Here is a 25,767-nt window from a genome sequence, read left to right on the forward strand (position 1 = left end):
TTTTCGACAGGAAATGTGGAAGTATATCTGGGTGTATGCATGTCCAGGCGTGAGAAATCAGTTTTGGAATGAGGTGCATAAAAAACATTTCAAGTGAGAAGTGTGTGTGGTTGTAAAGATATTCTGCTGTACCTTGTACACAGTAGCAGAGACTTGCGTTTCTGATGTTGGTGTCACTGTTGTCACTGGGTAAAAGCTTTGTTTCTGTCAGTTGTTTGAAATTGTATCCACCCTTGTGATCACCCCCTAGTGTCTGCCAAGTGAATTCAGATGTCTTACAATCTGTAGCTTACACAGTGTGATAACAGCCATGAACATTACTGTAACTGTGAATGTGAAATAAATGTTGAATAAATACAAAGTATTTTTGGTTTGACAGGAAAAGACAATGTTTTAAAGCTAAATCAAAAAAAGGAAGAAATTGCAGATTCTCACCTACCATTGATCTTCAAGGCATTGATAATTTCTTCTAACCAAAAAATTAGTACCGTGAGTTACCACTTCAGTTCAGTTCTAATGATGTGAGCGATGAGGATGAGGATGAGGCTGAGGAGGAGCAGCAGGAGGAGGAGAGGAGGTGCTTTAGCGAAGCACTTGTGTTGAACGTGTCTGACCCCACTGCTTCACAGACGGCAGAGGCCACCGAAACGGCCGTCGTCGACTTGCCTCCCCTCCCACAGCCGGCCGAGTCCCCGGCCGAGACCGCGCCCCCTGCCGTCGACCCTGTCCTCGTCCCTGACACCCCCCCTGAGGAGGCCCTCCCTGAGGAGGCCCCCCAGGGCGAGCTCAGTCCCAGCCCCCAGGGTGACTCGCTTAGGAGACCCACCCCCGAGCTAGCCCTGCCCCTGACACATGACCCCCTCCAATCCGGACCGCCCGATTCTGAGCCAAAGGTACCGCTGCCGCCCCCCCCCCCCACCTCTGGAAACCGGCCCCCCCCTGCCTGTCTCTCGCCCCCCCCCCCCACGCTTCACACTGGCCTCCTGCATGAACGCTGTGTCCACTGTCTGCTTCTCCAGCACTGAGAGAGTGAGAATCAGCTCACGCTAACCACACTGGGCTCAGAGCAGCCAATGGAACTGAGAGAGAGAGAGAGGGGGAGAAGGAGCTCTGACAAACTCTCGCTCTTGCTTCCTACTTTTGCATGGCTCCAGAGTTTTTGGGTTTATTTCCTCTTTATTTGGTCATGTTTGGTAGTAACGGCATTAGCTGTAGTAGTTGTAGTCGTAGTAATCTGCGGACGGAATGGATCCTTCATTTGATTGACTTGGAAAGTTGCACGTTCAGCTTCCTGTCCTGATTTTTGAAATGTAGCCCCCCGTTGAATTAGCGGCTCCATTTCCTGGGATGTTGATGCTGAGCCAAACAGAATTGGTGGCTAAAGGAAGTGAATGGTTCGGTCTGTTCACTGCTGGAAGGCTACTTATCAAACATCAGGCCTACAAAGCTGGTCTAATGTATCAGACGCGGTATGTGTTTGAGTAATTGCACAGTGATAAGTCTTACTGGTCTTTAATTGGACTGTAACAGTGGGTTCTTTGGCTGTTTTGTGTCTGTTGTTACTTAATAATAATTAATATGCTTTCTGTTTAATCTAACTGATAAATAACATGCTGCTTAGTGACCTCTTTTCCAGGTGTCTTTACAGCCCTTTTCTCCCTAAACACTCAGCGTTGGACTCTAACAATCGTTTGTCTTAACACTCTTTGTTGAGTGCTGGTGTTATGCTGATTTAATACATCGGTAATTTGTGGTCTGGCCCTTCTGAGCTCCTCTGCTGTTCCAGACTGTGACTTTCTTCTTCTGTGGTGCTGTCGTCCCAGATGTACAAGAAGGACCCGTACGGCGTGGAGGACCCGGCGAGACCGCAGGGCGTGAAGCCCCAGCAGCCCCCGGCGGTGGGCCCGCCCCTGACCTACGAGCCCCCGTACGCCAACGAGCAGCCATACAGGGACTACGAGCACCCCTCCTACCACTACGACGGGGGCGGAAACTACCTGGAGCCGAAGCCGCACGGCTTCGACCAGCACCTGCACTTCGAGAACCGCGTGCCTCAGTACGACGAGCAGTGGTCGCCCTACGGGCAGCAGCCCGCGCCCCAGCCGCCCGGATACCAGCCCCCCCGGCAGCCCTACGAGAACCAGCACCCGGCCGGCTACGAGGCGCGCTCGCCCTACGAGGGCGGGCCGGAGCGAGACTACAGCCCCCCGCAGCCGCGCTACGACGAGGCCCCCCTGGGCTACGACGGCCGGCCGCGCTACGGCAAGCCGGCCCCGACGCGCTACGAAGAGCTCCCTCCCCCTCCCTCCGTGGGGTACGACGGGCGCCCCCGCTACGAGCCGGAGCCCCACTCCTTCCCCCCGCCCGCCTCCCGCTCCCCCGAGCCCCCCAAACAGTACTACCCGGACCCCTCGCGGCCCACCTACAACCCCGGGGCCCCCAGCCGCGGGTACAAGCCGGGGCAGTTTGAGCCCGCCTTGAACTCGGACGCCCCCGTGCCTCCTCCCAAACCGGAGGCCCTCGCCTCCCCCGGAGACCCCGTCGCCGTGGCCCCGGCTCCCAAACCCCTCCCCCCGCCCCCCAGCGCGGAACCGGAGGACGACCCCGCCATGAAGCCGCAGTCGGTGCTCACCAGGGTGAAGATGTTCGAGAACAAGCGCTCCGTGTCCATGGACCGGGGCAAGGACGGAGGAGACTCAGGGCTTAAGGTGGGTCTATCTCTACCAAACTGGTCTTACCAAAGGCTATTCAGTCAGGAGCAATCAGGTTGAATGGACACTGCTTGTTATTCATGTGTGATTGTTCTGGTGAGGAATGGCATTTCTCAGGTGAATCGAGGCTGCTCTTTAAGACTGATATTTTCCTTGTCCTTCAGCCGGCGGAATTGCCACCCAAACCCGTCGTTGCCCCTGGCCCCGTCTCCAAATCCAACTCTCTCAGCCACCTGGACCAGGACAAGCCCTCCTACAGGTAACCTGTCCCACAATGCCGAGCCTGGCCTGCACCCTGCAGCGTGCGAGGCTAAAAACAAACAACCCATACTTTCACTCCGGCAGTCTGATAGGCCGGTAATATATTTGGTTAACCATTAAGTAAGTAAATCGTTTATTACATAATTAAAAGGTCATCAGCAAATCTGTTTTAGAGTGCCTGCCTTCTGGTTGCATTTGTCACATTAATCTCAGAGCTCCCCCCTGTGGTCATGTGCTGACACTTCGGGCTGAGCGCAGCTCCTGTAGATGTACAGTACTGATGGCTTTGCTCAGAAGGTCTGCGGTACCCTGCTCCCTCAGCTGTGCAGTCAGCAGTAAACCAGCGCTAGCGTTGCGCTGGAAAGGGGACTCAAAACCCGGTCCCTGAGAACATGCAGCTCTGCTTGCCTTCGCCCCCCTCCCCCTCTGCCCTCTGCTCCTCGGTAGAGGACACGGGCGCGCTCGCGCCCGGGCGGAGGGATATCCTGATTTATTTTTCCCGCGCACGTTCTGCGCAGAGCTCCGGAGCCCCAGAGGCCCAAAGCGGCGGAGGACATCGTGCGCGCCAATCACTACGACCCCGACGAGGACGAGGAGTACTACAGGAGGCAGCTGTCCTACTTTGACCGCCGCAGCTTCGACAACAAGCCCGCCCCGCAGCCAAAGACCGCCCCCGCTCAGCCTGTGCAGAACTACTCCAGGTGAGTGACCTTTCCCCCTCCTCCACTGCCACAGCCTGCGTCACACCTGGTGCGTATGCTGACTTCATTCGTATGCAGATCTTATACGTATGCAGACCTCAGGCATATGCAGACTTTATATGTTTGCCGACTATACATATGCAGACATTATACATATGCAGACCTTACCTTAGATGTATGCAGATCTTGTGCGTATGCAGACTTAATACGTATGCCGACGACACGTATGCAGACCTTACCTTATACGTATTCAGATTTGTATGTATGCAGAGCATATACGTATGCCGATCTTACCTTACCTTATACGTATGCAGATCTTGTATGTATGCAGACCTTTTACGTATGCAGACTTTATACGAACCCGTACAAAAAACCGCACTATGACTGCACTAGAAGAGCTGTTGGCAGAGCTACACAGCGTCTCTCCAGGAGTTTGGTTTAGACACCGTTCCTGTGAGAGGCAGAAGGGGTCTTTGTGTGCTGGGTAGAAAGCGGTGGTTATTCTAACCTATTCCAGCGCTCTGTACCGCTGAAACCCTGGCACACTGGTTGTGCCTCTCCCCTGTGCCCCCTGCAGTCAGCGTTCACTGCCAGGGGCTAGAGACGCCTCTGACCTTGAGGTGCCCCAGCGCTGATCAGACCTGCGCAGAGAACAGGGCCTTTTGCCAGCGGGTATTTTCGGCGCATAAATCAACGTGACCGCATCGTGCTTCAGCGAGACGCACCGGGTGTCGTGGTGCACAGCTGTATAATGTTGAGCTAATATTATATCATGAAATGTCAATAATCAGGAGATATGCCAGTCTGCCGTGACTCTGGAGCACTGCGCTGAAGGCACTGTCTGACACTTGCGTGGATATTATACAGTCACTCCTGTTGATATTATACAGTCACTCCTGTTGATATTATACAGTCACTCCTGTTGATATTATACAGTCACTCCTGGTAATTGCTCATGTAATACTGCAGAGCCGAGTGGCCCCACTAACCACTGTTAACATGCGTCATCAGGTTGCTCCCTTAATTCATTTGTTCAGTGCATGAAAATAAATGTAACCTTGGTTCCTGAGAGAGTGCTCTTCACTAATTTCCTTATCCCCTGTCTTCTAGCTGCCGACTTTAATATGCTTGTGCCCGTGTTCCTTTATAACCTGGAGAAGCTTTTTATCTTTCCCTTTCTTTTATTTCATATCCTTCCTTCACGTACATCTACCCATGAACCCCGCTCAGTAGATATCTTGGTACTTACACTACCTTTGACCACCTGAAAAGGAGTCAAACGTGGTAAGAATCGACTGCCTCCGTGGTCCTTACCGCATTGTTCAGCTCAGCTCGTTCTGTAATGAGTGTCTCTCTGCTCGACGCTTGTGTGTGTGTGTCTCTGAAATGAACAGCATCTGCATGGTGAGTGTGTGAAATGGTTCGAGCAATGTGTTATGCGTGCACTGCACTCCTGATATCGTTGCCATGTCAAGAATGAGCCTATCAATGCCACACTTCAACGTACAGTCCACTGTACTGTTACCGGATGCAAATTTCACTCCGGAAATTTGATAGACTTGCGCATACGGTTTGGTTTCCTGTGTATAGAGATTGTTACAGCCCCTACAATGTTTTGGAGTACGCTAGTCTTTGCACAGTCAATGTTAATGTCGCTAGTCTATTTATCGCTATAGTCCTTTCAGTTTTTGAGTTATAATTGCTTTGAAATGTATTGGTATTGTTGTTCTGATTGTGTGTAATGTGTGGGGCTGTCCTGTGGGCTAGAGCTTGTTCAGTGTATGTGCGCACGCTTCCAGCTGCTGTTCGCGTGCCTGTGTCCACCACGCACTGTCTGCAGATTGTATCTACCGGTATGTACACGCTGTGGATGACCAGGTACTGACTGTGTGTGCCTGTCCTGTACTTGTGTTTGGTCCAGGCCGGATTCGGGGGAGAAGGCCAGCCCCCCACCTGAAATAACCCCAGCCCCCGTGCAATACAGCCCCCAGCCCCCAGCTGCCCCACCCGCTACCCTCCCCAAACCCGTCACCCCTGAAGGTGAGTGCTGCCACACCTGGGGCATGCTGGGATAGGCCTTATACACAGAGCTCACGGCGTAACTCTGACCGCACTGCACTGTTTCCAGGACGATATGCGATAGATTTCTACCGTCCTGCTACAAGTGAATGCATTTATTTTTTTTATTAAAGTTTCAATTATCATCACAGTGGTGAACATGCATCCTGCGCGAGAGAATGTTTTACTTGGCAGAAATGTGACCTGATTTCTACAAAAATAGGCATTTTAAAATGAATTAATTCAGAATGTGTGAATGCTGTTCGTATTTGTGCCTTCATAGACGTTTTTTTGTTTTGACATATTTCTGTGATTATTCACAGTTCCTGTTTATGTAAATAGGTGAATATTTATGTTGAACTACACTGCAAAAGGTACAGCATAACAAACCATCTGTTTGCATTGTGTTTTTGACATAAATTGATTTTGTAGCATTTGAAACGCACGGAAATGGCGAGCGGTACACCCTCCTCCATTGGTTCATGAAAGGAAACCCTCTGCTTTTCACTGGGAGAGATTTCAATCACCAGACTGTTTCGGGCTGCTCTCACTCACCACCAAATGATTGTTGAGATGCCATTCGAGTTGTAGGCCAGGTGCCCACACTGACCCACTTCTGCTGTTGTTCAGCTTTGCCTGAGGTGAACTGTGGAAATGAATGCAAATAGACCTCAGCCAATCACTGGCCAGTCTGTGATCCAACAGAGCCAGTGTACAGACAGGCGAAGCTGAAATAGCCTCGTTTATCTTCTGTGAAGTACCTGTTCTCATATTATGGGTAGTGTGTTAAAGCAGGTGTGCGCCAGGGTAGAGGTAATTAGCATCGTTTGCTGTGACCTTTTCTCCACCGTCGCTCCCAGTCTTGAATTAGAAATGCGAAAGCGTTCGTCAGCCAGCGGATGAAAACATTCGCGGATCGATCGCTCCCCGTTCATCTCCGATCACACCGAACGCAACCCCGGGCAGGTGCAGGTGAAGAGTTCAGTGTTGTTGCAGAACGAGCTGCACTTCAGCTGCTGTGTTTCTGCTGTAACCCTGTCTGTTAAAATGCAGATGGATATTAGTGTGGTGCATACACACGCCAAGGCACTCTAGAAACCAGGTCATGTAGATATACACTCACCAAGCACTTAATTAGATATTTATTAGACTTATTTTTTAGACTTCTACTGCTGTAGCCTATCCACTTAGAGTGGATTGGATTTTTTTTTTTTTTTTTTGCACCATTCTGCAAACTCTAGAGACAAGTTTGTGTGAAAATCCCAGGAAATCAGAAATTTCTGAGATACTCAAACCACCCTGTCTGCAACAATCATGCCATGGTCAAAGTCACTTAGATTACATTTTTTCCCCATTCAGATGGTTGAGGTACAGGTATTTTTGTGAGCATTATCTGAAGCTCCTGACCCGTATCTACATGATTGTATGCATTGCACTGCTGCCACGCAATTGGCTGATTAGATAATCACATGAATAAGTAGGTGTAATAAATGTTCCTAGTAAAGCGCTCGGTGAGTGTATATGGGCAGCGATTCTTTAAAAACAGAAGTGGTCTCTTTGCTATACTTGGATGCCAACAATATCTGAAATGAAGAGTTTAAATGAATCTGTGCCTCTCTGCCGTTCTTTCCCTGCTCAGTGAGCCCCCTGCCCGAGCCACACGGCTCTCCGAAGGCCAAGCCCGACCCGTCAGCGCTGAGACCCAACAACAGGGAAGACATGGTGCAGAGCAACTACCTGCCCCAGAAGAGCTTCCCAGAGAAGTCCCCGGTCAACGGCACCGACGGCCCCGCCAAGCCCCCGGGAGCGCCCGCCACCTCCAGCTACAACCGCTACGTCCCCAAGCCTTACACCAGCTCCGCCCGGCCCTTCGAGCGCAAGTTCGAGAGCCCCAAGTTCAACCACAACCTGCTCCCCAACGACACTCTGCCCAAGGTCGAACCCGCTCCCAAGCCTGCGGGCGGGGTCCCCGCCCCCAACCTGAACAGCATCACCAAGCCCCAGGTCTCCCCCCAGCCGGAGCTGGACAGCGGCCTGGACACCTTCACACGCACCCTGGACAACAGGCCCAAATACCAGCACAACAACATCAATGCTGTGCCCAAGGCCATCCCCGTCAGGTAGGGGGGAATGCCCGCACTCAGTGTTGCCAACTTCCTCCCCAAGGACAGTAGCTAACGCATGCTCGCTAGAGGTCGCTAAATGACATTCTGCTAACTTGCATATTTAGATGTCATCACATACTCATTTGCGTATGAAATGTGTCTCAGTGGATACATTTGGCTCTGCACTCAGTAGCCAGCCACAGTCATGTGAGCTGGAGAGCATTAGTGGGCACAAGATAGACTGCAGACCCACTGAGCAATGTTAGTGATTATTTTCCAAGGAAGCTGTCTGCTCAAAAAAAGCTGGCTTGATTTGTGTTTTTGTTGGCAAGAAAATGCCAAAATTAAGTCGAAAACAATGAATACAAAACTCGTGAATGATATTATCTGTCCTGAATGCAGTCTCCCTACTGCTCCCCCCCACCATTCTGTTTATCGCTTGTATTTTTTGTGAAATCGTTTTAACAAAAACGTGAACTGAAATGTAACGACTGTGCTTGCCCGCAGCCCCAGCGCGCTGGAGGATGACGAGGAGGACGAAGGGCACACGGTGGTGGCCACGGCCCGGGGCATCTTCAACAGCAACGGCGGCGTGCTGAGCTCCATCGAGACGGGCGTCAGCATCATCATCCCCCAGGGCGCCATCCCCGAGGGCGTGGAGCAGGAGATCTACTTCAAGGTCTGCAGGGACAACAGCATCCTGCCCCCCCTGGACAAGGAGAAGGGTCAGTGCCCCGACGTTCTCAACAGGCTTTAAGTAGCATCTCACAATTTAAAAACATGGAAATTAACGACTTCTGTACACTTGCTGTTTTAACAAGCATTGTTAGTCTTTTTTTTTTTTCTTCTCACATATAAAATATTAGCTTTGTTTGCTTGTGAAGTGAAATTTTCTCACCCCATCGGCAAATCTTGAAATGAGTCAAACTCTCACCTCATTGGCAGTTTTTTTAAATTTTTTAAAAATAATTTATCAAACAAGAAATAGAAATAGATTTTAAGTCTAAATATAAGGCTAAGATACTTGTTATTTTTTGAAGTGTGCTTGTGAACCCAAGAAAGTGTTACAGAAAGTAGCATTTCGTTTTTGGAGTCAGCTTAATTTCTCAAACACCAGGTTTACAGCACTAGATTGTAGCTGCTCTGAATTGGTAGTACAGTTAAGCCTTAGTGGCTAGAATTCAAAGACTAGTACTCTGACCAACATTTATTCTGAATGAAGTTCTTTACATTAAGGTTATTGTCATTCAGTTTAGTCTGAAAGTAGACTGCATTCATCTATCCCCACTCCCCTCACACAGCCTCATAGAAGAGGTCTCATTCAGAGTGTTCTCAGGGGCAGGGTAATGGATGTTGAGGGTAGGGGAGAGGTGGTCATTCAGAGTGTTCTCAGGGGCAGGGTAACGGATGTTGAGGGTAGGGGAGAGGTGGTTATTCAGAGTGTTCTCAGGGGCTGGGTAACGGATGTTGAGGGTAGGGGAGAGGTGGTTATTCAGAGCGTTCTCAGGGGCAGGGTAACGGATGTTGAGGGTAGGGGAAAGGTGGTTATTCAGAGCGTTCTCAGGGGCAGGGTAACGGATGTTGAGGGTAGGGGAGAGGTGGTTATTCAGAGCGTTCTCAGGGGCAGGGTAACGGATGTTGAGGGTAGGGGAGAGGTGGTTATTCAGAGTGTTCTCAGGGCAGGATAACGGATGTTGAGGGTAGGGGAGAGGTGGTTATTCAGAGCGTTCTCAGGGCAGGGTAACGGATGTTGAGGGTAGGGGAGAGGTGGTTATTCAGAGTGTTCTCAGGGGCAGGGTAACGGATGTTGAGGGTAGGGGAGAGGTGGTTATTCAGAGCGTTCTCAGGGGCAGGGTAACGGATGTTGAGGGTAGGGGAGAGGTGGTTATTCAGAGCTCTCTCAGGGGCAGGGTAACGGATGTTGAGGGTAGGGGAGAGGTGGTTATTCAGAGTGTTCTCAGGGGCAGGGTAACGGATGTTGAGGGTAGGGGAGAGGTGGTTATTCAGAGTGCTCTCAGGGGCAGGGTAACGGATGTTGAGGGTAGGGGAGAGGTGGTTATTCAGAGTGCTCTCAGGGGCAGGGTAACGGATGTTGAGGGTAGGGGAGAGGTGGTTATTCAGAGCGCTCTCTGGGCAGGGTAACGGATGTTGAGGGTAGGGGAGAGGTGGTTATTCAGAGCGCTCTCTGGGCAGGGTAACGGATGTTGAGGGTAGGGGAGAGGTGGTTATTCAGAGCGTTCTCAGGGGCAGGCTAACGGATGTTGAGGGTAGGGGAGAGGTGGTTATTCAGAGCGTTCTCAGGGGCAGGGTAACGGATGTTGGTTCCTGTGCGTGTGCTCCCTGACCCCCGGCCCTGCCGCTGTGCCCCCACAGGAGAGACCCTGCTCAGCCCCCTGGTGATGTGCGGGCCCCACGGCCTGAAGTTCCAGAAGCCGGTGGAGCTGCGCTTACCTCACTGTGCGTCTATGACCCCCGACGGTTGGTCTTTTGCTCTAAAATCCTCCGACTCCTCGTCGGGTACGCTGCCCTCTCTCTGTCCTTTTTTGTTGTGGGTCTTTGGGATGCTGTTTGAAGTTGATTGTTTTGCGCCTGACACGGGGAGATTTGAATCATTTTTCATTTTTCATTTATTCGGGGGGTTCCTATTTCACTTTCTGTGGTTGCCAGATCAAAGCGTCTTCGCACTGCTTTTATTTTTTCTGCCACACATCTTTAGTTGATTTTCTTATCCCAGTTAGGGACTTTTCAGTAAGTGCATTTATTAACCGTTATGAACAAAACCGTTCACCTGTCTACAGCACCCATATATCTATGCGTATTACGACAAAAAGCGACAGCTGGTTCTGTAAAGCAAATGGCGTCCATCCCACGTACAGCTCTAGATTGAAGGAGAGCAGACGTCAATACTGAAGCACAGGGCTTATTGTTCTGATCGTCAGTCATCAGTACCTCGTTCTCCGTCTCCCTGTTAATGAAGGGTGAGCGGTGAGACAGAGCTATCTGAGCGTGTCCGTGTCCCAGCGCCGTATGAAAGGGAAGCCTCCGCAGTGTTTCTTTACTGTAAACGTGCCTGCGCTCTGGATCAGCGGCTAATTCCGCCTCATTTAGAGCAGGACTACAAAGCAAATGGCACCCAGGCCTCGTCGGCCGTGCCGATTCAGAGCGAAGAGTTTGCAGGACCGCGGATTAATCCTCTTAACGCAAGACAGGACCCTTTCATTCCTCTCCTTTGGACTGTGCTTGTGGGACTCTGACTCTGTCCTCGAATTGGGCTTTTAATTGCGTTTTTTAATTGGGTTTTTGTTCCAGCGGTATTGTGGGAACTGGAAGTAGCCTCAGCATGGGTCCTGTCTGGTAGAACTCCTGCTTCTGCTCTCGAAAATCTCATCTTTTCATTTCCTTTTAACCTTTCGAATGCTATTCGCAACGACTGAAAAATGCTCCAAAACTTAGTGTGTTGGATGTGGGCAGACTGATGAAGTGGTTTGATCTGGCAATCTCATGAAACTCCTCTTTATTTGCGTGGCTGCTTGCTTAAGGAACCAGAGCAATTATTTGAAACCACAATGTCCTGTTCATTACTGCCAGAGTGAAATGTGATGTGTGGGAAATAGTCCCAGCTGCCCACTTTAATGGAAGCTACAGTAATTCTTGTTGCCATGTTTTATGTATTAGTGTAAGATAGTCTCAGAACGATCTATTTTAATTAAAAATGTAAGTTGTACCGGGAAGCTATTGTACAGTATATCAGAGGCAGTGGTTTTCTTGGGGGGGGTTTTTGCATATTTTGCCCAAAGCCCATGTAAATCACTTAGCCATGGGCCAGTTTTGCACCTGGTTTTACAGACTGCCTGCTTTTGATAAAGGTGCAGCTTGGTTAGTTTTGAGCTACAAGTGAAGCCTCTGCTCTAGGCAGGGATGTGCTCTAAACTAGCTGGGCTGGGCTGTGAGCCCAGAGTGATAGAATGTATCGTCATCAAACATTTCTATTTCAATTAGCAATGCAAACGAAGCAAACTGAGGTCCAGGAAGGTGACTTGCTCACCCCTGCTTCACGTGTGTCCTCGTCCAGATTTACTCAAAACAAAGAATAACGTTCCAGTTATTTATATGGTAAATTTAACCAAGGTGCGAGTCATGTTGGGAGAAGCTGGTGTGAAAGCTTACTTCGCTGCTTTGTGCTCTCAAAAGGCATGAATTGCAGGTTGGGCACAAGTTTGGATTAGAAGCTCAGTTTTGGCCCACAGAACTGTAATGTTTGGGTGAACTTATGTAAGTGCAAGGAACGGCAATATGCTATGTTCACATACGGGCTATTGCAGTAATTGGAAAGCAAGCATTTCCAGTTTGCGTATGTTTGAAAGTGTGAAATAGTCCTGCTGCAATCACCCCATTTCCCCATGCTATAATATTCTTCCCACCCTCTCTGTGCCTTTCCCCCAGGTGACCCTAAGAGCTGGCAGAACAAATCTCTCCCAGGAGATCCCAACTACCTGGTTGGCGCAAACTGTGTGTCTGTGCTGATCGACCACTTCTGAAGAGGGGAACAGCTGGTCTGTTAAAGAATGAGAAACCTGGGGGACAGCAGAGAAGCCCCGCGCCCCGGGCCCCGGGCCCTGGGCCCTGCTCAGTGAAGTATTAACCCTGAATACTGCTGTCCTCGGACATGCACCACCCCCACAGAGCCCGCCAGAGGAACCAAGGAGGCTGACATTCAAAGTGCAGTTTTTATTTTTATGTTTGGTGCTTAAAGGCTCGCAAAAAAAGAAAAAGAAAAAAAAAAAACTACAAAAAAAATATCTAAATAAATAGTGACTCTCTCTAACCATTGTTGGAATGCATGCTCAGTGCCAGAGACTGCTGATTCTGATTTTATGCGCCAAGTTTTCCTAGTCTGACGACAAACTGCTTTGTGATGATGTGACGATTTTTCATTCATCATTAATTCGAAGGATATTTAAAAAAAGAAGTGGAATGGTTTTATATATATATATGTATATGTATATATATAATTTTATATATAATTTATATATACATATATATATATATTACATATATATTAGTAATAATATAAATAATACTGCAAATAGCATATTTTTCTTTGCCATTAGTTGCACAGGTAAGGACTGTGGTCACATGTTTTGACGGATTTGTGAAGGTTTGGAAATGCAGTGCCAGAAGACTGAGAGTGGTGGTTTGGAAGCTTCTGGAGACTTGAACAGGCAAGATTGGAAAAAAAAAAGAAAATGAAGCTGAAGTATTTACGGATTTACTGATCCAGCTCGTACCTCCAACCGGCTCTCTCTTTGTTTAGAACTATGTTTTAAAACTATTTTACCTTATTAATAAGCAGACTGATTTTTACGTTGTTTTTTTGTTTGTTTTTTTTAAACATCGGAACTCTCCTGCTGTCTAGAGATCTATGCATGTGCTCTGACTCAGGTTTTCAAGCCTGCTCAGTCCAACACACATACAATCTCCATCCTACACTAACAAGCAGTGATGCCTTATCTGCATATTATTCACTTTTTCAGTACCTGAAATACTTTAGATTTCTTTTAAGTTATGATAAATTATGGAAAAAATGAAGAGGTGACTTTTGCCATTTTGTCAACCCACTGTATAATTGAACTTGGGTTTAGCACACGAGAAAATTCAAGGCTGAGGAAAAGGTATGCTCTCTTTTTCTGCTATGCATATGAAACATAAAAAAGAAAAACTAAAGTGTTGGAAATATGGCTGTACATAATGCTAGCATATATGGCCTTGGTTCTTGGTTTGTAAATGAACTTTTGTATGTCTTTGTTATTTTATATAAAACTAAACTGAGAAAAAATATTTCTAAAAAAAAAAAGAAAAAAGAAGAAATTAAATTGGTTATCTTTGTATTCTGGTTATACCCCTGCGCCTTGGAACTTGTAACTTATCAGTAATAAATCCCACTTTTCTACCAGTATATACACACTACATGTAAACATTTTTAACGGTCACAAAAACCTTTGTATGCTTATTTACAAAAGAAAAAAAAAAAGTGCTTGGTTTAAATAATTTAAACGACGTGTACTTTAAAGGGTCTGCTTTGAGGAGTGTCCCCTTCATTCATTTGTGATACTGGATGCTGTATTGTGTGCCCTGAAATGTATTTTTGTACTAATAGACGATTTATTACGGCACACCAGTACTGTTTTCTTTAGATTATAACACAGGCTTCATTCAGATATTCGCTTTTCTTCACGTGTGGCTGATATTTTTGTTTGTTTTTTGTTTTCCTTTTTTTTTTTCCTTTGCAACACATTTCTAAGTATACCACTGTATTGATTAATAAAATCATTTTTAAAGTAAATGGTATCATGTTGTCACTTAATTTACCTTTTCTTACTGATACACACGCTGCATCAGTTCTCTTATACGTAGGAATGAACTCATTTTTAACCGCAGGTGAACGGTGTTTATGATTTATTTCTAATAATAACTATTTAATAATTTGCTAATTAGTCGCCGATCTCATGATCTCACACTGGTGTCTTATTTAATATCCATTTTTAAAGTTGAATAATTTATTAAACTCTGGTTTAGCGTGTGATGCATGTCAGAAAGTATTTCAGCATCCCGACAGCAGGTGGTGCTTTTGAGCAAAATGGAACTGGGAAAAACTTTTGCTATCTTTTTAGCAACTTTGGCCGTACCTTTGAGCGGTCAGTTCCTTTGGATGCAAGACCTCTCCATTTCAAAAGCCTGCAGCTTGCCCTATGGAGGGCACAACAAGAGTTTATTTGCATCTGGTCAGCATTGGCAAAAACAATGTCCCATTTTTTAGCCTGGTCCATAGCATGTCAGTGACTGGTATTGAATGCTATAAAAAGCACACTGACCAACAGGTCTATGGGTTTCCCCTCCACAAACTGAAATTATGTGGTCACTTACAAGATATACTTTATTGAACCCTGTGGGGTAATTTGTCCTCTGCATTTGACCCATCCTAGTTGCTTCCAAGTAGTGGGCAGCCACAGTGCCTGGGGACCAACTCCACTTCTGAGGCCCAAGGGCAATGGCGGGAGCACACCTACCCTGACATGCTGCGCTTTGAATGATTTGCCTTCTTTAGGCCACTTTGCCAGAAATGTCTGCATGCCATGAAGAATAAATATGTCCAAATTAAAAAACACAAGAATCGTTGCATGCTGTGTGTTAAGTTGTGTGCCTAAGTAAAGTATAAAGAGAATTTGTGACGTCTATTTGTTTTCCATATAATTCTGAAGACCTTTACATTTATGTTCCTGTTCGACACTAGATCGTTTCTTGTGCGAGGGCGGTCGTTATAGTACCCTATATTTATTGGTTTGTGATTTAAGCACATGTAGGATACTACGTAAGCTACTGTAGCTTTCTCATGATGAGCGCTCAGTATCACTTGTATATGCAGAATGATTGTCGATGGGCTCGTTTTTAACCTCAAATAGTCAATACACGTTGCTACAGTAACATTATTTTGAGCATCCCCATTCCCCGCCTCCCTGCAAAACGTGCGCCGCTTTTCCTTGCCTTGTTGGGCTGTCCTAAAAGCGCGTTTTTCACCGTCGAGAGAGGGAGTGAGTGAGAAGGAAAAAACGTGTAGCCTATACCATTAGCCGAGGTAGCCAATCTCTGTTTAGGGAATATTCGTCTCAAAGACTCATCTGCTGGTAATGAACCACCAACACACACCGGATTATGCGCAGGTGCAGCTTTTGACAACTGCAGCAATAAAAATATTAGCGAGCTGGACGCGGCAGTTTCGCTTTCTCTTGTCATCCGTTCACAGCGTATTCAGTCTTCGTTTTCTCTCATTTTTCACTCAAGCAGTTGAATGTTCTCACGTTCGACAATTTTTCACAAGCCAGTCTGCAGCCCTTGACGAACAGCGGAGCGATGGTGCAAGATACTTTAAACTGCATGCAGTAGCAAATGTAAAAAGAAGCAGGATGAATCCCCGTGGAGACTGTGATCTGATGGACTATACTCAAGCATTTTTGTCACCTTTGCAATTCTGGTCACCTTTGCAGTTCAGCGGCTGAATTGGATTCGGATGATACAAGCTAATTGGCATCCCCCACATCGTTTTTCCACAGACGAAATGAGAACCACACGTTTCATTAAATAAATATGTGCGTATAACTAGTAACGCAGATATTTCTGGTCTGATTGTACTCCTTTTTCCGTATGGACGTTGGTAATTCTGACCACGCGTTTAATTGAAAAGATACAGCCTATTTTTACATTTCCACATCAATCTTCCTGTTGGTTTTTTCTAAATGCACCGGGTCGTGTTTAATTCCAATTTTTGAATGTTCGGATTACACTTGAAATAGAATTTCCAATACAGTTGAATAGTTTAACTCGTCGTCACAATGCCAGTCAGCGCATTGCCCAGGGGCCGTTCGCTTAGCCCCGCATCTCTGTCCCGAAGTCTGTCGAGGCTCAGGGAGTTTCGGACTCGGACAAGGATCATGCTTTCTCTCGGAGTTTCGCAGATGGTCTTGGGAAGTCTGATTTTGGCTGTCAGTTTCGCTGCATTGGCTCTTACTACCTCGCCCAGAGTCCGGCATTCTTGTCCCTTCTGGGCTGGATTTTCCGTAAGTATTTAAGACTACACTCCCAATGTAACACTTGTGCGTGCGTGTGTGGGCCACGCGCAGCGCTCACTAACCCATATCCACAGAAAGCCCACGAAAGGTGATAGATGCACTGTTTAGCTAAGCAGACAACAAATCTTACACGTCTCCACACTAGACGGGCTCCAGAGGTTCAAAACATACATCAGTGTTAAAGCTGTCTAGTGTTTAGATTTTTCTGTTGCGTCGCGGAACACACGTTTATGATTGCGCATGTTTTAATGATGCAGTTACCGAAGAACTGTTTTATATATAATGATGCAGTTACCGAATAAGTTCTCAGTGAATCGCATGAGCAGTAATTCGATGTTTCTTTTAAAAACCATTTGAATGATGATACACCGTGGGTTGTGTGAAACATTGGTATGGAGCGTTCTGATTGGCTATGCCTTGCGTAGCCGTTTGTGGTCTTGGTTGAACGAAACATGGGACGCATCATATTATGGAAATTGAAACACGGTTTATGAATTTGGGTTCACAAACATGTTTCCCCCCTCTCCCCACACAAAGTCTCAGGCTGCGTCTGAGTGAAGTAATTTTCCTGTCAAATCTAATGTAGAGCGTTCCTATATATCTAATTTTACCATTAAGACACAAACAACTGCAGCAGTTTCATAATGGGGTTAACGGCTGAATAATTCGTTGTAATACCACTTGATCATTAAGTGGTGCAAGGTGTTGTTTGATCGTGTGTCCCCTTGTATGTCCAAGAGAAGTTATAATATCTCTCTATATTATTATGATGCAGCCCACGTCATTGATAAAGCTCATGATCAAATCTGAGGAAGTTATTGGGTTTGCAGTGATTAACATAAGAAACATACAGTAAACAACGAGGACAGGCTATTCAAGCCAATGCTCACTATTTTCTTACCTCTTAAGGGCACCTAGTGCTCACTGTTTACTCGCTACAAACTAGGTAGTAAGTATCTAGTTTGTATTAAGTATTAATAAGGGTGAAGTAATTTTTGCTAATCTTAAAACAGCATATTTGTGCTTCAAATTACACTTCTAAATTAAGTATATATGGATGTTGGTTTCCTAATATTGTGGCATTTGGTTACTGGATCAATTAAACCTATTTTGCTTATTTATTATAATTGATTTTCCTGTATTTGTTCAACAAAACATGATGCATTTCAATGAATTGGGTGAAGGAAATGCTTTATCCTAAGTGAGAGGGACACATGCTGTTTTTGGCCCTCATCCTGTTTTGGAGGGTAGGGTCAAGGTTTAGCTCTTGGCATCTGCAAAAGCCCATGCGAAAATTCGGAAACATCAGCTCCATGCTGAGACTGAACCCAGGTAGCTAGAGACCAAGGACTGTGTAGGAACGTGGTTTTGCTCATTTTTAAGCACATTTGTTTAAAACAAATGTTGATTGCTTTTATCTTTACAGTTTCCCATTTTTCTTGACTTCTGGCCAAATAAATGACGCCTCTTGTCTTTTGATTGCCGTCGGCCCACTGTGCTAAACAGAAGTGCTGTTGCCTCTGTAGTGGGCTGTACTGGTTCCCGTGGTCCACCATGGGGTTTTTACACCAATTGAAACTGAAAACTATATATTTATTTAAAATAAGAAATGATCGCTGAGCCATATCAGCCTTTGGTTATGCAGTATTTATCAGGTGTATGTACTCGCATACTGTATGCACATAATGCTTCATAAGTTCTTATTTTAAAATTAATCTTTGTTGTGGTGAAAGCTTCTGTACATTTTCATTTTATTGTCTGCCTCCCCTCTACACAAACACTGTGTATCTAGGTTAGTTGTGGCTTGAAAAAGGTTGTCTGTGTGCCAAGTTACTTCCAAGAGAGAATCGTCAAGCAAGGTGTTCAATAAATAATGTCTATAAACAGATAGTTTGTCTTAATTATTGTGCCTTATAGAGATAATCTGTGTGTGACAGCATTTTATGCGCCTTAAATTTTTATGACGGCCCCTGTAAATATTCATGGAGGCACACTTACTTGATTTTCTGTCAGAGATATCCACAGTCCGGGGAGCGTCACTTTGCAAACAGAAAAGGGCATTTCATTCATTATATATGCAGAGGACTGAGAGATGGGTGCAGGGTTGGAGGAGCGTGTGGCTTTGGAGATAACCTGCGTGAGGTTATAACGGTCGCAGGTCAGGGCTTGCTCATGTCCTGACACCTTCAAAAATTCATTAATTCATTAAAATGTGAAATGTATATTCTGACGGTACGATTATTCACGCTCAAACTGTGTTTTGTGTCTTCAGACATTTTTCTCATCCGTCTTTGTCCGGGCCATAGTTGGAGTGGGACTGCTGATTGTTTAATAAGAAATTGATCATTTTGACAGAAACATTTTTTCTGTTTATTTTTTCTTTTTTTGCTTTTGTGGTCGACAGGTCCGTCCTTCATTCAACTCCAATCGTTACAGTTGTGCTCCTAACTTATTTCATGACCATTCACTGTGAATCACCAGGAGAGGAGCATCTACTGAATACATACATTCATTGCTACGAAAATGATTAATGCTTGTCGAAGATGGTCTGTTTGCCATGTACAGGAAAAAGATAAGGAGAGCCTGACTCTGTGGGGAAATGGACTTGGAGCGCCTCTGGCAGTGTGAGGTATCTCATGTCATCGCACACTTTGCATGGGAAGCATCAGTTTAATGCAGAGTGACACCGGGCTGATATCCTAGCAGGGCTGATCTGCTCCAGTGTTAACTCAAATAGAAGGAATGGTGGTCCCTCCAGAGGGCGGCCTATAGCACTGGTAATAACAGGCTGGTGGTTTGCGGGTGCCTCTTTCCGGGTGTTAGAATGGACGCCTTGGCATGACTCGTGATTAGATGGGCCTCATCTGCAAGAAGGGATGTGTCCCTTGGGGTTGTGTGTGCGTGCATGTCTGTGGGTCTGTCTGTCTGTGTGGGGCATTGTGTGCATTTGTATGTTTAGGTCAGTGTGGAGAATTGTGTGTGTTTGGGTGCGGGTGTATGTGCGTGTATGTAGGGCTCTATGTGTACTGAAAGTGGGTGAGATCCATTTCCCCGCCTGAAGCTGGCAGCTGGGTCTGTGTTGGCCACCCGCCAGAGGGCTCCTCTGACCTCCGTGCCCTGTGTGTGTGAGTGTGAGTGTGAGTGTGAGTGTGAGTGTGAGTGTGAGTGTGAGTGTGAGTGTGAGTGTGAGTGTGAGTGTGAGTTGGGGGTTATTTATTTATCTCCTTGTGTATGGAGGGTTAATGAGTTGTTAATCTGTTAATCTGGGCACCCGTTCATGCACACAGATAGATTGAGGGAATTATCACAGTGTGCAGAAGTCAGTACATCTGCAATATGTCACCTATGGAAAATGGGTTTGTGTATTTATAGGGGGAGGGGGAGTAACACATCAGCAAGGAAAATGTCTATTTCCACAGTGGGGAATTATTAAGCATTCACTTTCAATCGTGGCTCGATCTTCATCCCTCTCAGGGTTCTGAGAGTATTTGCGCTCGTAGAGGGAGGTATCTGCTCGTGAGTCAGTGGCTTTGCGAGGGAGTCTTTGTTTTGCATGTACTGCCTTGATTTCCCCGGAGAGCGCAGCGGAGTGCGTTTCCATGGGCTGCCGTGGCCCATGCAGCGTGTCTGTCAGCTGGAGCTAATATTCCCAGCGCGGGTATCAGGGGGCAGCCAGCCCAGAGGCTGCCGCCCCGGAGCCGGGGGGAAAGGTTCTGTCCCCAGCCCTCCAGACCCGCTCTGCGCAGTAATGTGGTTTAACTGATCCACTGTGCACTCTGCCTCTCCATCTGATGCAGGTGTCTGCTCAGAACAAATTTGGCGGGGGCCGGGTGGAGGGGGGGGGGGTTTCTAGGTCAGTGCCCGTTCCCTCCTCTCTTCGGCGGGGATTAACTGCCCAGCTGGCTGATTTAGAGAATACTGAAATGAGTACTCCCTCATTACCTCTACCCTTTTGTCCCATCTTTCTCTTTCAAAATGTTACAGGAAACAAAGAACGCTTGTGGCAAGGTTCTGCCTTCTGCCTTCTGCCTTGTGTGTTCCTTAATTTACGTGCGTGCTTAATATTTATTTATTTGTAGGGAGGAGCAAAGTGGTTTTTGATGAATTAATCTATGTGAGGGGTGCAGATATGCTGTCTCCATCCTGCCTTGCCCCTCACTGTCTCTGCCACACGTCTCCACTGGACCCTGTGGTCGATGGCTGGAATGAGACGGGATCGTAATGCAGCATTTATTGCATTATTTATTTGCTTAGTTGAATGCTCATATCCTGGGTGGCATTTGAAGCCTGCAGTTTTGCAAGCAGACACATTTTGTGACCTATTTATATGGCGGACATTTAAAAAAAAAAAAAAAGTACTGCTGTGGAGAAAGACCTTGTTGAAGGGTAAACCAGCAGAAGCACACCTGGGACTTGGCTGTGGTGTTTTCCTTACTCTCCTCCATAGCTCTCGCAGTTACAGTAAATGGAGCCGGATTGTCGGTGGCTGACTGGAAGCACGGACTCAGGGTCACCTGAGGAAGAGCTTGGGCGGCCCATGGCACAATGTCCTGAGGCTGTGCTGCAGCAGTCAAGAGCTGCTGGCCACCAGTAAGATGTCACAATGACAACTGCGTATCCCAGCGAACAGAAGTAACACTGAAGTGGAAGCAGTTTGTGTTCTAAATGCGTGCTGTTTATTTAGCTGTCACCCATCTGCGTTTCTCAGAGGGCCTTTTCCTGTCCTGTCATTCTGGTCAGTTGATCCAGAGTATTCAGGGATATTTGGGACTATTCTTTGGTTGAAGCAACTTGAAGCAGGCCGTTTTCGCATGATTTTGCGTGATATCCTTTGCTCCTGGTTTAGACAGTTCGTTTTCCAGACAATGAGCAGTCTTGTCATTTCATCAATAAAGTACAGCCCATTAAACATAACAGAATATATTACAATTGAATGATTCAAAGTAATTGGGTCTCTTTTAAATCATATGACAGTCTCTGCCTACCTGTAGACAAAAGAGAGTAGATAAGGTAACTAGTAGTCTCTTATAGTGGGAACAGTGTAGAGTTTGGTGTTGCTGTAGTATCAGAATCAATGTATGTGCAAAATACAATAAGAAAAAACGTGTAGTCGGCTAAATTGTCATACGCACTTGATTAGCTATCTAGTTACTAGCAAGAACACCCAGCACAGTTATGATAAAAGATGAGCTACAGATATATCACAGCTGTTTGGGTCTGTTATTTGGTAATACTGCATTTTTGTAGTTGACTGTAATCCTCACTGTGCCTTGCATGGTCCTTCTTGGCTTGCTTCCCCTTTGTGTTTTGTTCCATTCTTTTTGTTGAGCATTTCTCTCAATTAAAGAATATCAGCCATTTCATATTTTCGATGAAAAACAATGTAAAGAATGACTACCCTGAAATACCGACCACACGATGAGACAAACCTGCAAACACTGCAGCGCATTTGTTATGTTAGAGCGTGAAATGTTACAGCGTGTTGGTGTTACAGTGTGGATGGGCTCCACAGTCTAACACAGCTTACGCCTGTCCCAGCTGTGCCTGGAGCCCTGGAGGGTGGCACGTAATGGGCATTATTATAATCGGCAGGACATCTGTGTCTCATGTTTCAGCGACACCCTTTCGGTCGGCCGGCGACGGGACCGTGCAGAAGTGACACGCGTGTCGCACTCCGACTCCGTGTCAGTGAGCACAACCGCTGGGCTGTGGAATGAGAAGAGGCCATGGCTTGACAGCAGGTGTTTCTGATGAAACCGTGCTTGTGTTTACTCGTGTTGAATTGACGGGTTGGAGTGATGAGCACTAAATGTGCAAATTGCACTCAAACCTGGGAGAAAATTAGTCAAAAAAACAGTTCTCATACCATACACGGGGATGGGGTAAACCTGAAGTGATGTTAGGGAATCATAACAGCAATCATCTCAAAAGTCTCGAACTAATCAGAATGATTAGGTTGAATAATGATTTTCACAGTGTTGCTGGTGAATGTCAAAAAAGCTAAATGTAGAAACTTGGCTTATAGATTGTAATTATCTGCAGAAGGGATTCTGCAGTGAATGCCCATCACATAGTGGGAGGGGAACTGTCTCTCACTCAGCTAGCAGAACCATAATGACTGTCAAATCAGTTATTAATTCTATGGTCAAGTAAGCCGCTATTAATTTTTTACTAAAATAATAGTAAAGAATAGTCTCGGAAATGGTCTGTCTGGGGACCTGACATCTCTTTTTCAGTGATGGATAATAGGCAGGAGGACTTGAGTCATCAGGGCTGTTAGACCAGGGGATCATAAAGTTTAACGTAGCCGCAATAGCTGTTGAATGAAACGGGCGCATCCTCAGTCGTGTCCCACTTCACGCCTTGGCTATATATCTAACACAATCTAACAGAAACTGTGAACCCGGCAAGCTATCGTGACTACAATGTGAGGGTGGCCCTGTCTCTTTTCCGAGAGTTCCTATCACATCTTTTCTTGGCTTACCTGCTCAGCCCCACCTGCTCACAGCAGACACAGCGTACTGTACTGCTGTCCAGAGCCAGCGTGGCCCATTCTGGCCAGAACCTCTGGCCTCAGGATACGCGCTGAAAAACTATCTTTTACACGCGAGGAGCCGTGCTTCTAATTAACATCCCCTCGGGAGCGAGTCGCGTGGAATGCTGCCTGTTTTCAGAAGAGCTCGCAGGAGGTTCGGTTGCCGGGCAGGAATCCAAGTTAGCGTTGGAGACAGTTTGAAATGATATTAGCATTAAGCCTGAATACCTGAATCAAAAGGCCATCGCTGAAAAATGGCAGCTGTCTGGGGATCTGCCTGCTTTCATTAGGCAGCGTATTGAGCCGGGATATTGTGATAGCCACTTAGGTCTGACACACAAGATTCCTCAGCTATCGTTTCAGCCCCCTTTTCCCTATTGCTCTTCTGGTGGGCTAGAGAGGGAGGAGTGTCTTTGGCCTTTGTGTGGGGGGGAAAATTACACACTTCTCATTTCCCACGCAATCTTCTGAATTGGAGAGGATTGACACTGAAGGCTGGTGATTGTCTGGGTTTCAGCAGTGTTATACCTTTTGAATTGTGAGGTAGAGGGTAATCACTGCTGCGACCTTCATGGTAAATGGCTGGCATTTATACAAAACCTTTATCCAAAGCGCTGTATAATTGATGCTTCTCATTCACCCATTCATACACACACTCACACACCAACGGCAATTGGCTGTCATGCGAGGTACCAACCAGCTTGTCAGGAGCCTTTGGGGGTTAGGTGTCTTCGACACACCCAGGGCGGGATCGAACCGGCAACCCTCCGACTGCCAGACGACTGCTCTTACCGCCTGAGCCAATGTTCCCCCATTTGGTGCAAATGCAAGTGCACTCATGTTTGTAAATTCCTCTCTGCAAGGCAGTTCTCAGTATCTAGCGTGCAGCAATCGGGCCTGTGCTGAGCCTAGCGGTGTTTTGGCACCGAGACTCAGCTGGGTTCCTGCAGATACGGAGCGTGCCATAGCTGCCTTCCTCTTAATTAGCCCGGTGTGCATGTATGAAGGCCCTGTAATGACTTTCTCCTTTTTACAGAGGATGAGGATAGGGAAGGCTTTCATATTACATATGAATCTGGCTGCATATGAATATGAATCAAGTATTTTATTTTCACCTGCCTTGTGTGCTGTGTGTGTTTGTGCTGGTTTTTGTTTGCAGTCACCCTGTTTTTAAACCTAAGCTAATTGAAATTCCACCTCTAAGACTAACACAGCCATTATTGGCATTTGGTAGACAGTCTTATCCACATACAGTTGATTAGACTAAGCAGGAGACAATCCTCCCCTAGAGCAATGCAGGGTTAAGGGCCTTGCTCAAGGGCCCAACGGCTGTGCGGATCTTATTGTGGCTACACCGGGATTAGAACCACCGACCTTGCATGTCCCAGTCATTTACCTTAATCACTATGCTACAGGCCGCCCTACAGCCACCTCAGTGTTACCCCGTAATGACTGCATGGGCCCATATAATGGACAGCCTGCTTAGGGAACCCTGCTATGAGTGTTGGGGAGCTTACCAGCCCTCCTCTGTTCAGCAGGGAAGATGCCTGGCAGACAGTTGCCTCTGTCCCTTTCATTTTAATTCCACTCTCCCGGTTTCTCCCATCAGTCTAATGAGCAGAAAAGCACTCACTCTGACTGCTCTGAGGATGGGAGAAGTTGAGTGTTTAATTAACCAATGAGAAGGTAGTCAGGCCTATTATGTAGGTTTGAATCGTATTCAAGATGCTGACACTCATTGAGCATTGAGCACTGAGCACTTTATTAGGTACACCTACTTATTACACAATTATCTAATCAGCCAATGTGTGTGGCAGCAGCGCAATGCATAAAATCATGCATATGTGGGTCGGAAGCTTCAGTTAATCTTCACATCAACCTTCAGAATGGGGGAAAAAATGTGAGTCTGAAGTCTGAATCCAAGAGAACACCTTTGGGATGTGCTAGAACGGGAGATTCGCAGCATGAATGTGCAGCTGACAATTGCGTGATGCAATCATGTCAACATCGAACAGGATCTCAAAGGAATGTTCTCAACTTCTTGTTGAATCCATGCCATGAAGAACTGAGGCTGTTTTAAGATCAAAGGGAGGCCCTACCCAGTATTAGTATAGTGTTTCTAATAAAGTGCTCAATGAATGTACATTACCTCTGGTTATATTACGTTTTTCTTGTTTTATTTTCTTGCTCTCTCACTCTCGCCCTCTATATCTGTATACAGTATATCATCTGTATGTCTGTCTCATGTTCCTTGGTCTGTGTTCCATATGTGGTAAGGGGTGGGATGTGTTCATAAAGAGGACTATTCAAACCTCTCTATATGAGGTTTCCGTGTAATATGTATGTATATGAGTGTAATATGTATGTTGCTGAAATGGGAGGAGAGCTGCTAGTTTATCGATGATATACAGAGGAAAGGAATGATATACTGTATTAGTTTGAACCCTGTCAATGTATTGGATTGTACTGTTATTCCTGTATGTGGTTATAGGTATACAGTTTCCTTGTCTGGATGATCATGATTCATTAGAAAAATACGTTTTAATTTTGTTGCTGAAGTTTTCCCTGCAATTGCAGCAATTAATTTAGGAAAAAAAACACTTCAGAGGTGCACATGAATCTTTTTGGCATACTTAATTGTTCTAAGTATTTCAAAGGCTTGCAGTGTCCACATATTTTAATCGTACTTCTCGTAAAGAGTAGTTGAATGACTCATCGACAATTTGAACAGTTTACTGGGAAGGTATCGGAAAAATCTAAAGTAGCTCGAAA

The 25,767-nt window shown here is 46.3% G+C and overlaps 2 protein-coding genes across 12 annotated transcripts in view; both read left to right on the plus strand.

Moving 5' to 3' along the window:
- Positions 1-14,179, plus strand: part of LOC133112123 (tight junction protein ZO-1-like) — a 64,100-nt gene extending 49,921 nt beyond the window's left edge. For 2 of the 8 annotated variants that reach the window (XM_061222833.1, XM_061222836.1), the window contains exons 20-29: positions 630-893; positions 1,824-2,708; positions 2,876-2,970; positions 3,491-3,673; positions 4,904-4,957; positions 5,595-5,713; positions 7,371-7,851; positions 8,344-8,561; positions 10,210-10,353; positions 12,280-14,179. In XM_061222833.1, the coding sequence (XP_061078817.1) occupies positions 630-893; positions 1,824-2,708; positions 2,876-2,970; positions 3,491-3,673; positions 4,904-4,957; positions 5,595-5,713; positions 7,371-7,851; positions 8,344-8,561; positions 10,210-10,353; positions 12,280-12,374 (2,538 nt within the window). In that variant the 3' untranslated portion in view covers positions 12,375-14,179. Of the gene's footprint in view, positions 1-629; positions 894-1,823; positions 2,709-2,875; positions 2,971-3,490; positions 3,674-4,903; positions 4,958-5,594; positions 5,714-7,370; positions 7,852-8,343; positions 8,562-10,209 lie in introns of all 8 variants that reach the window. The other 6 variants (XM_061222829.1, XM_061222830.1, XM_061222834.1 and 3 more) reach the window with 5 other exon arrangements.
- A 1,264-nt stretch (positions 14,180-15,443) lies between these two features.
- Positions 15,444-25,767, plus strand: part of LOC133111712 (protein ENTREP2-like) — a 104,481-nt gene continuing 94,157 nt past the window's right edge. For all 4 annotated transcript variants that reach the window (XM_061222260.1, XM_061222261.1, XM_061222262.1 and 1 more), the window contains exon 1: positions 15,444-16,448. In XM_061222260.1, coding sequence (XP_061078244.1) covers positions 16,224-16,448 — 225 coding nt within the window. In that variant the 5' untranslated portion in view covers positions 15,444-16,223. The remainder of the gene's footprint in view (positions 16,449-25,767) is intronic.

Source organism: Conger conger, chromosome 15 (genome assembly GCF_963514075.1).
Source record: "Conger conger chromosome 15, fConCon1.1, whole genome shotgun sequence".
Lineage (NCBI taxonomy): Eukaryota > Metazoa > Chordata > Actinopteri > Anguilliformes > Congridae > Conger > Conger conger.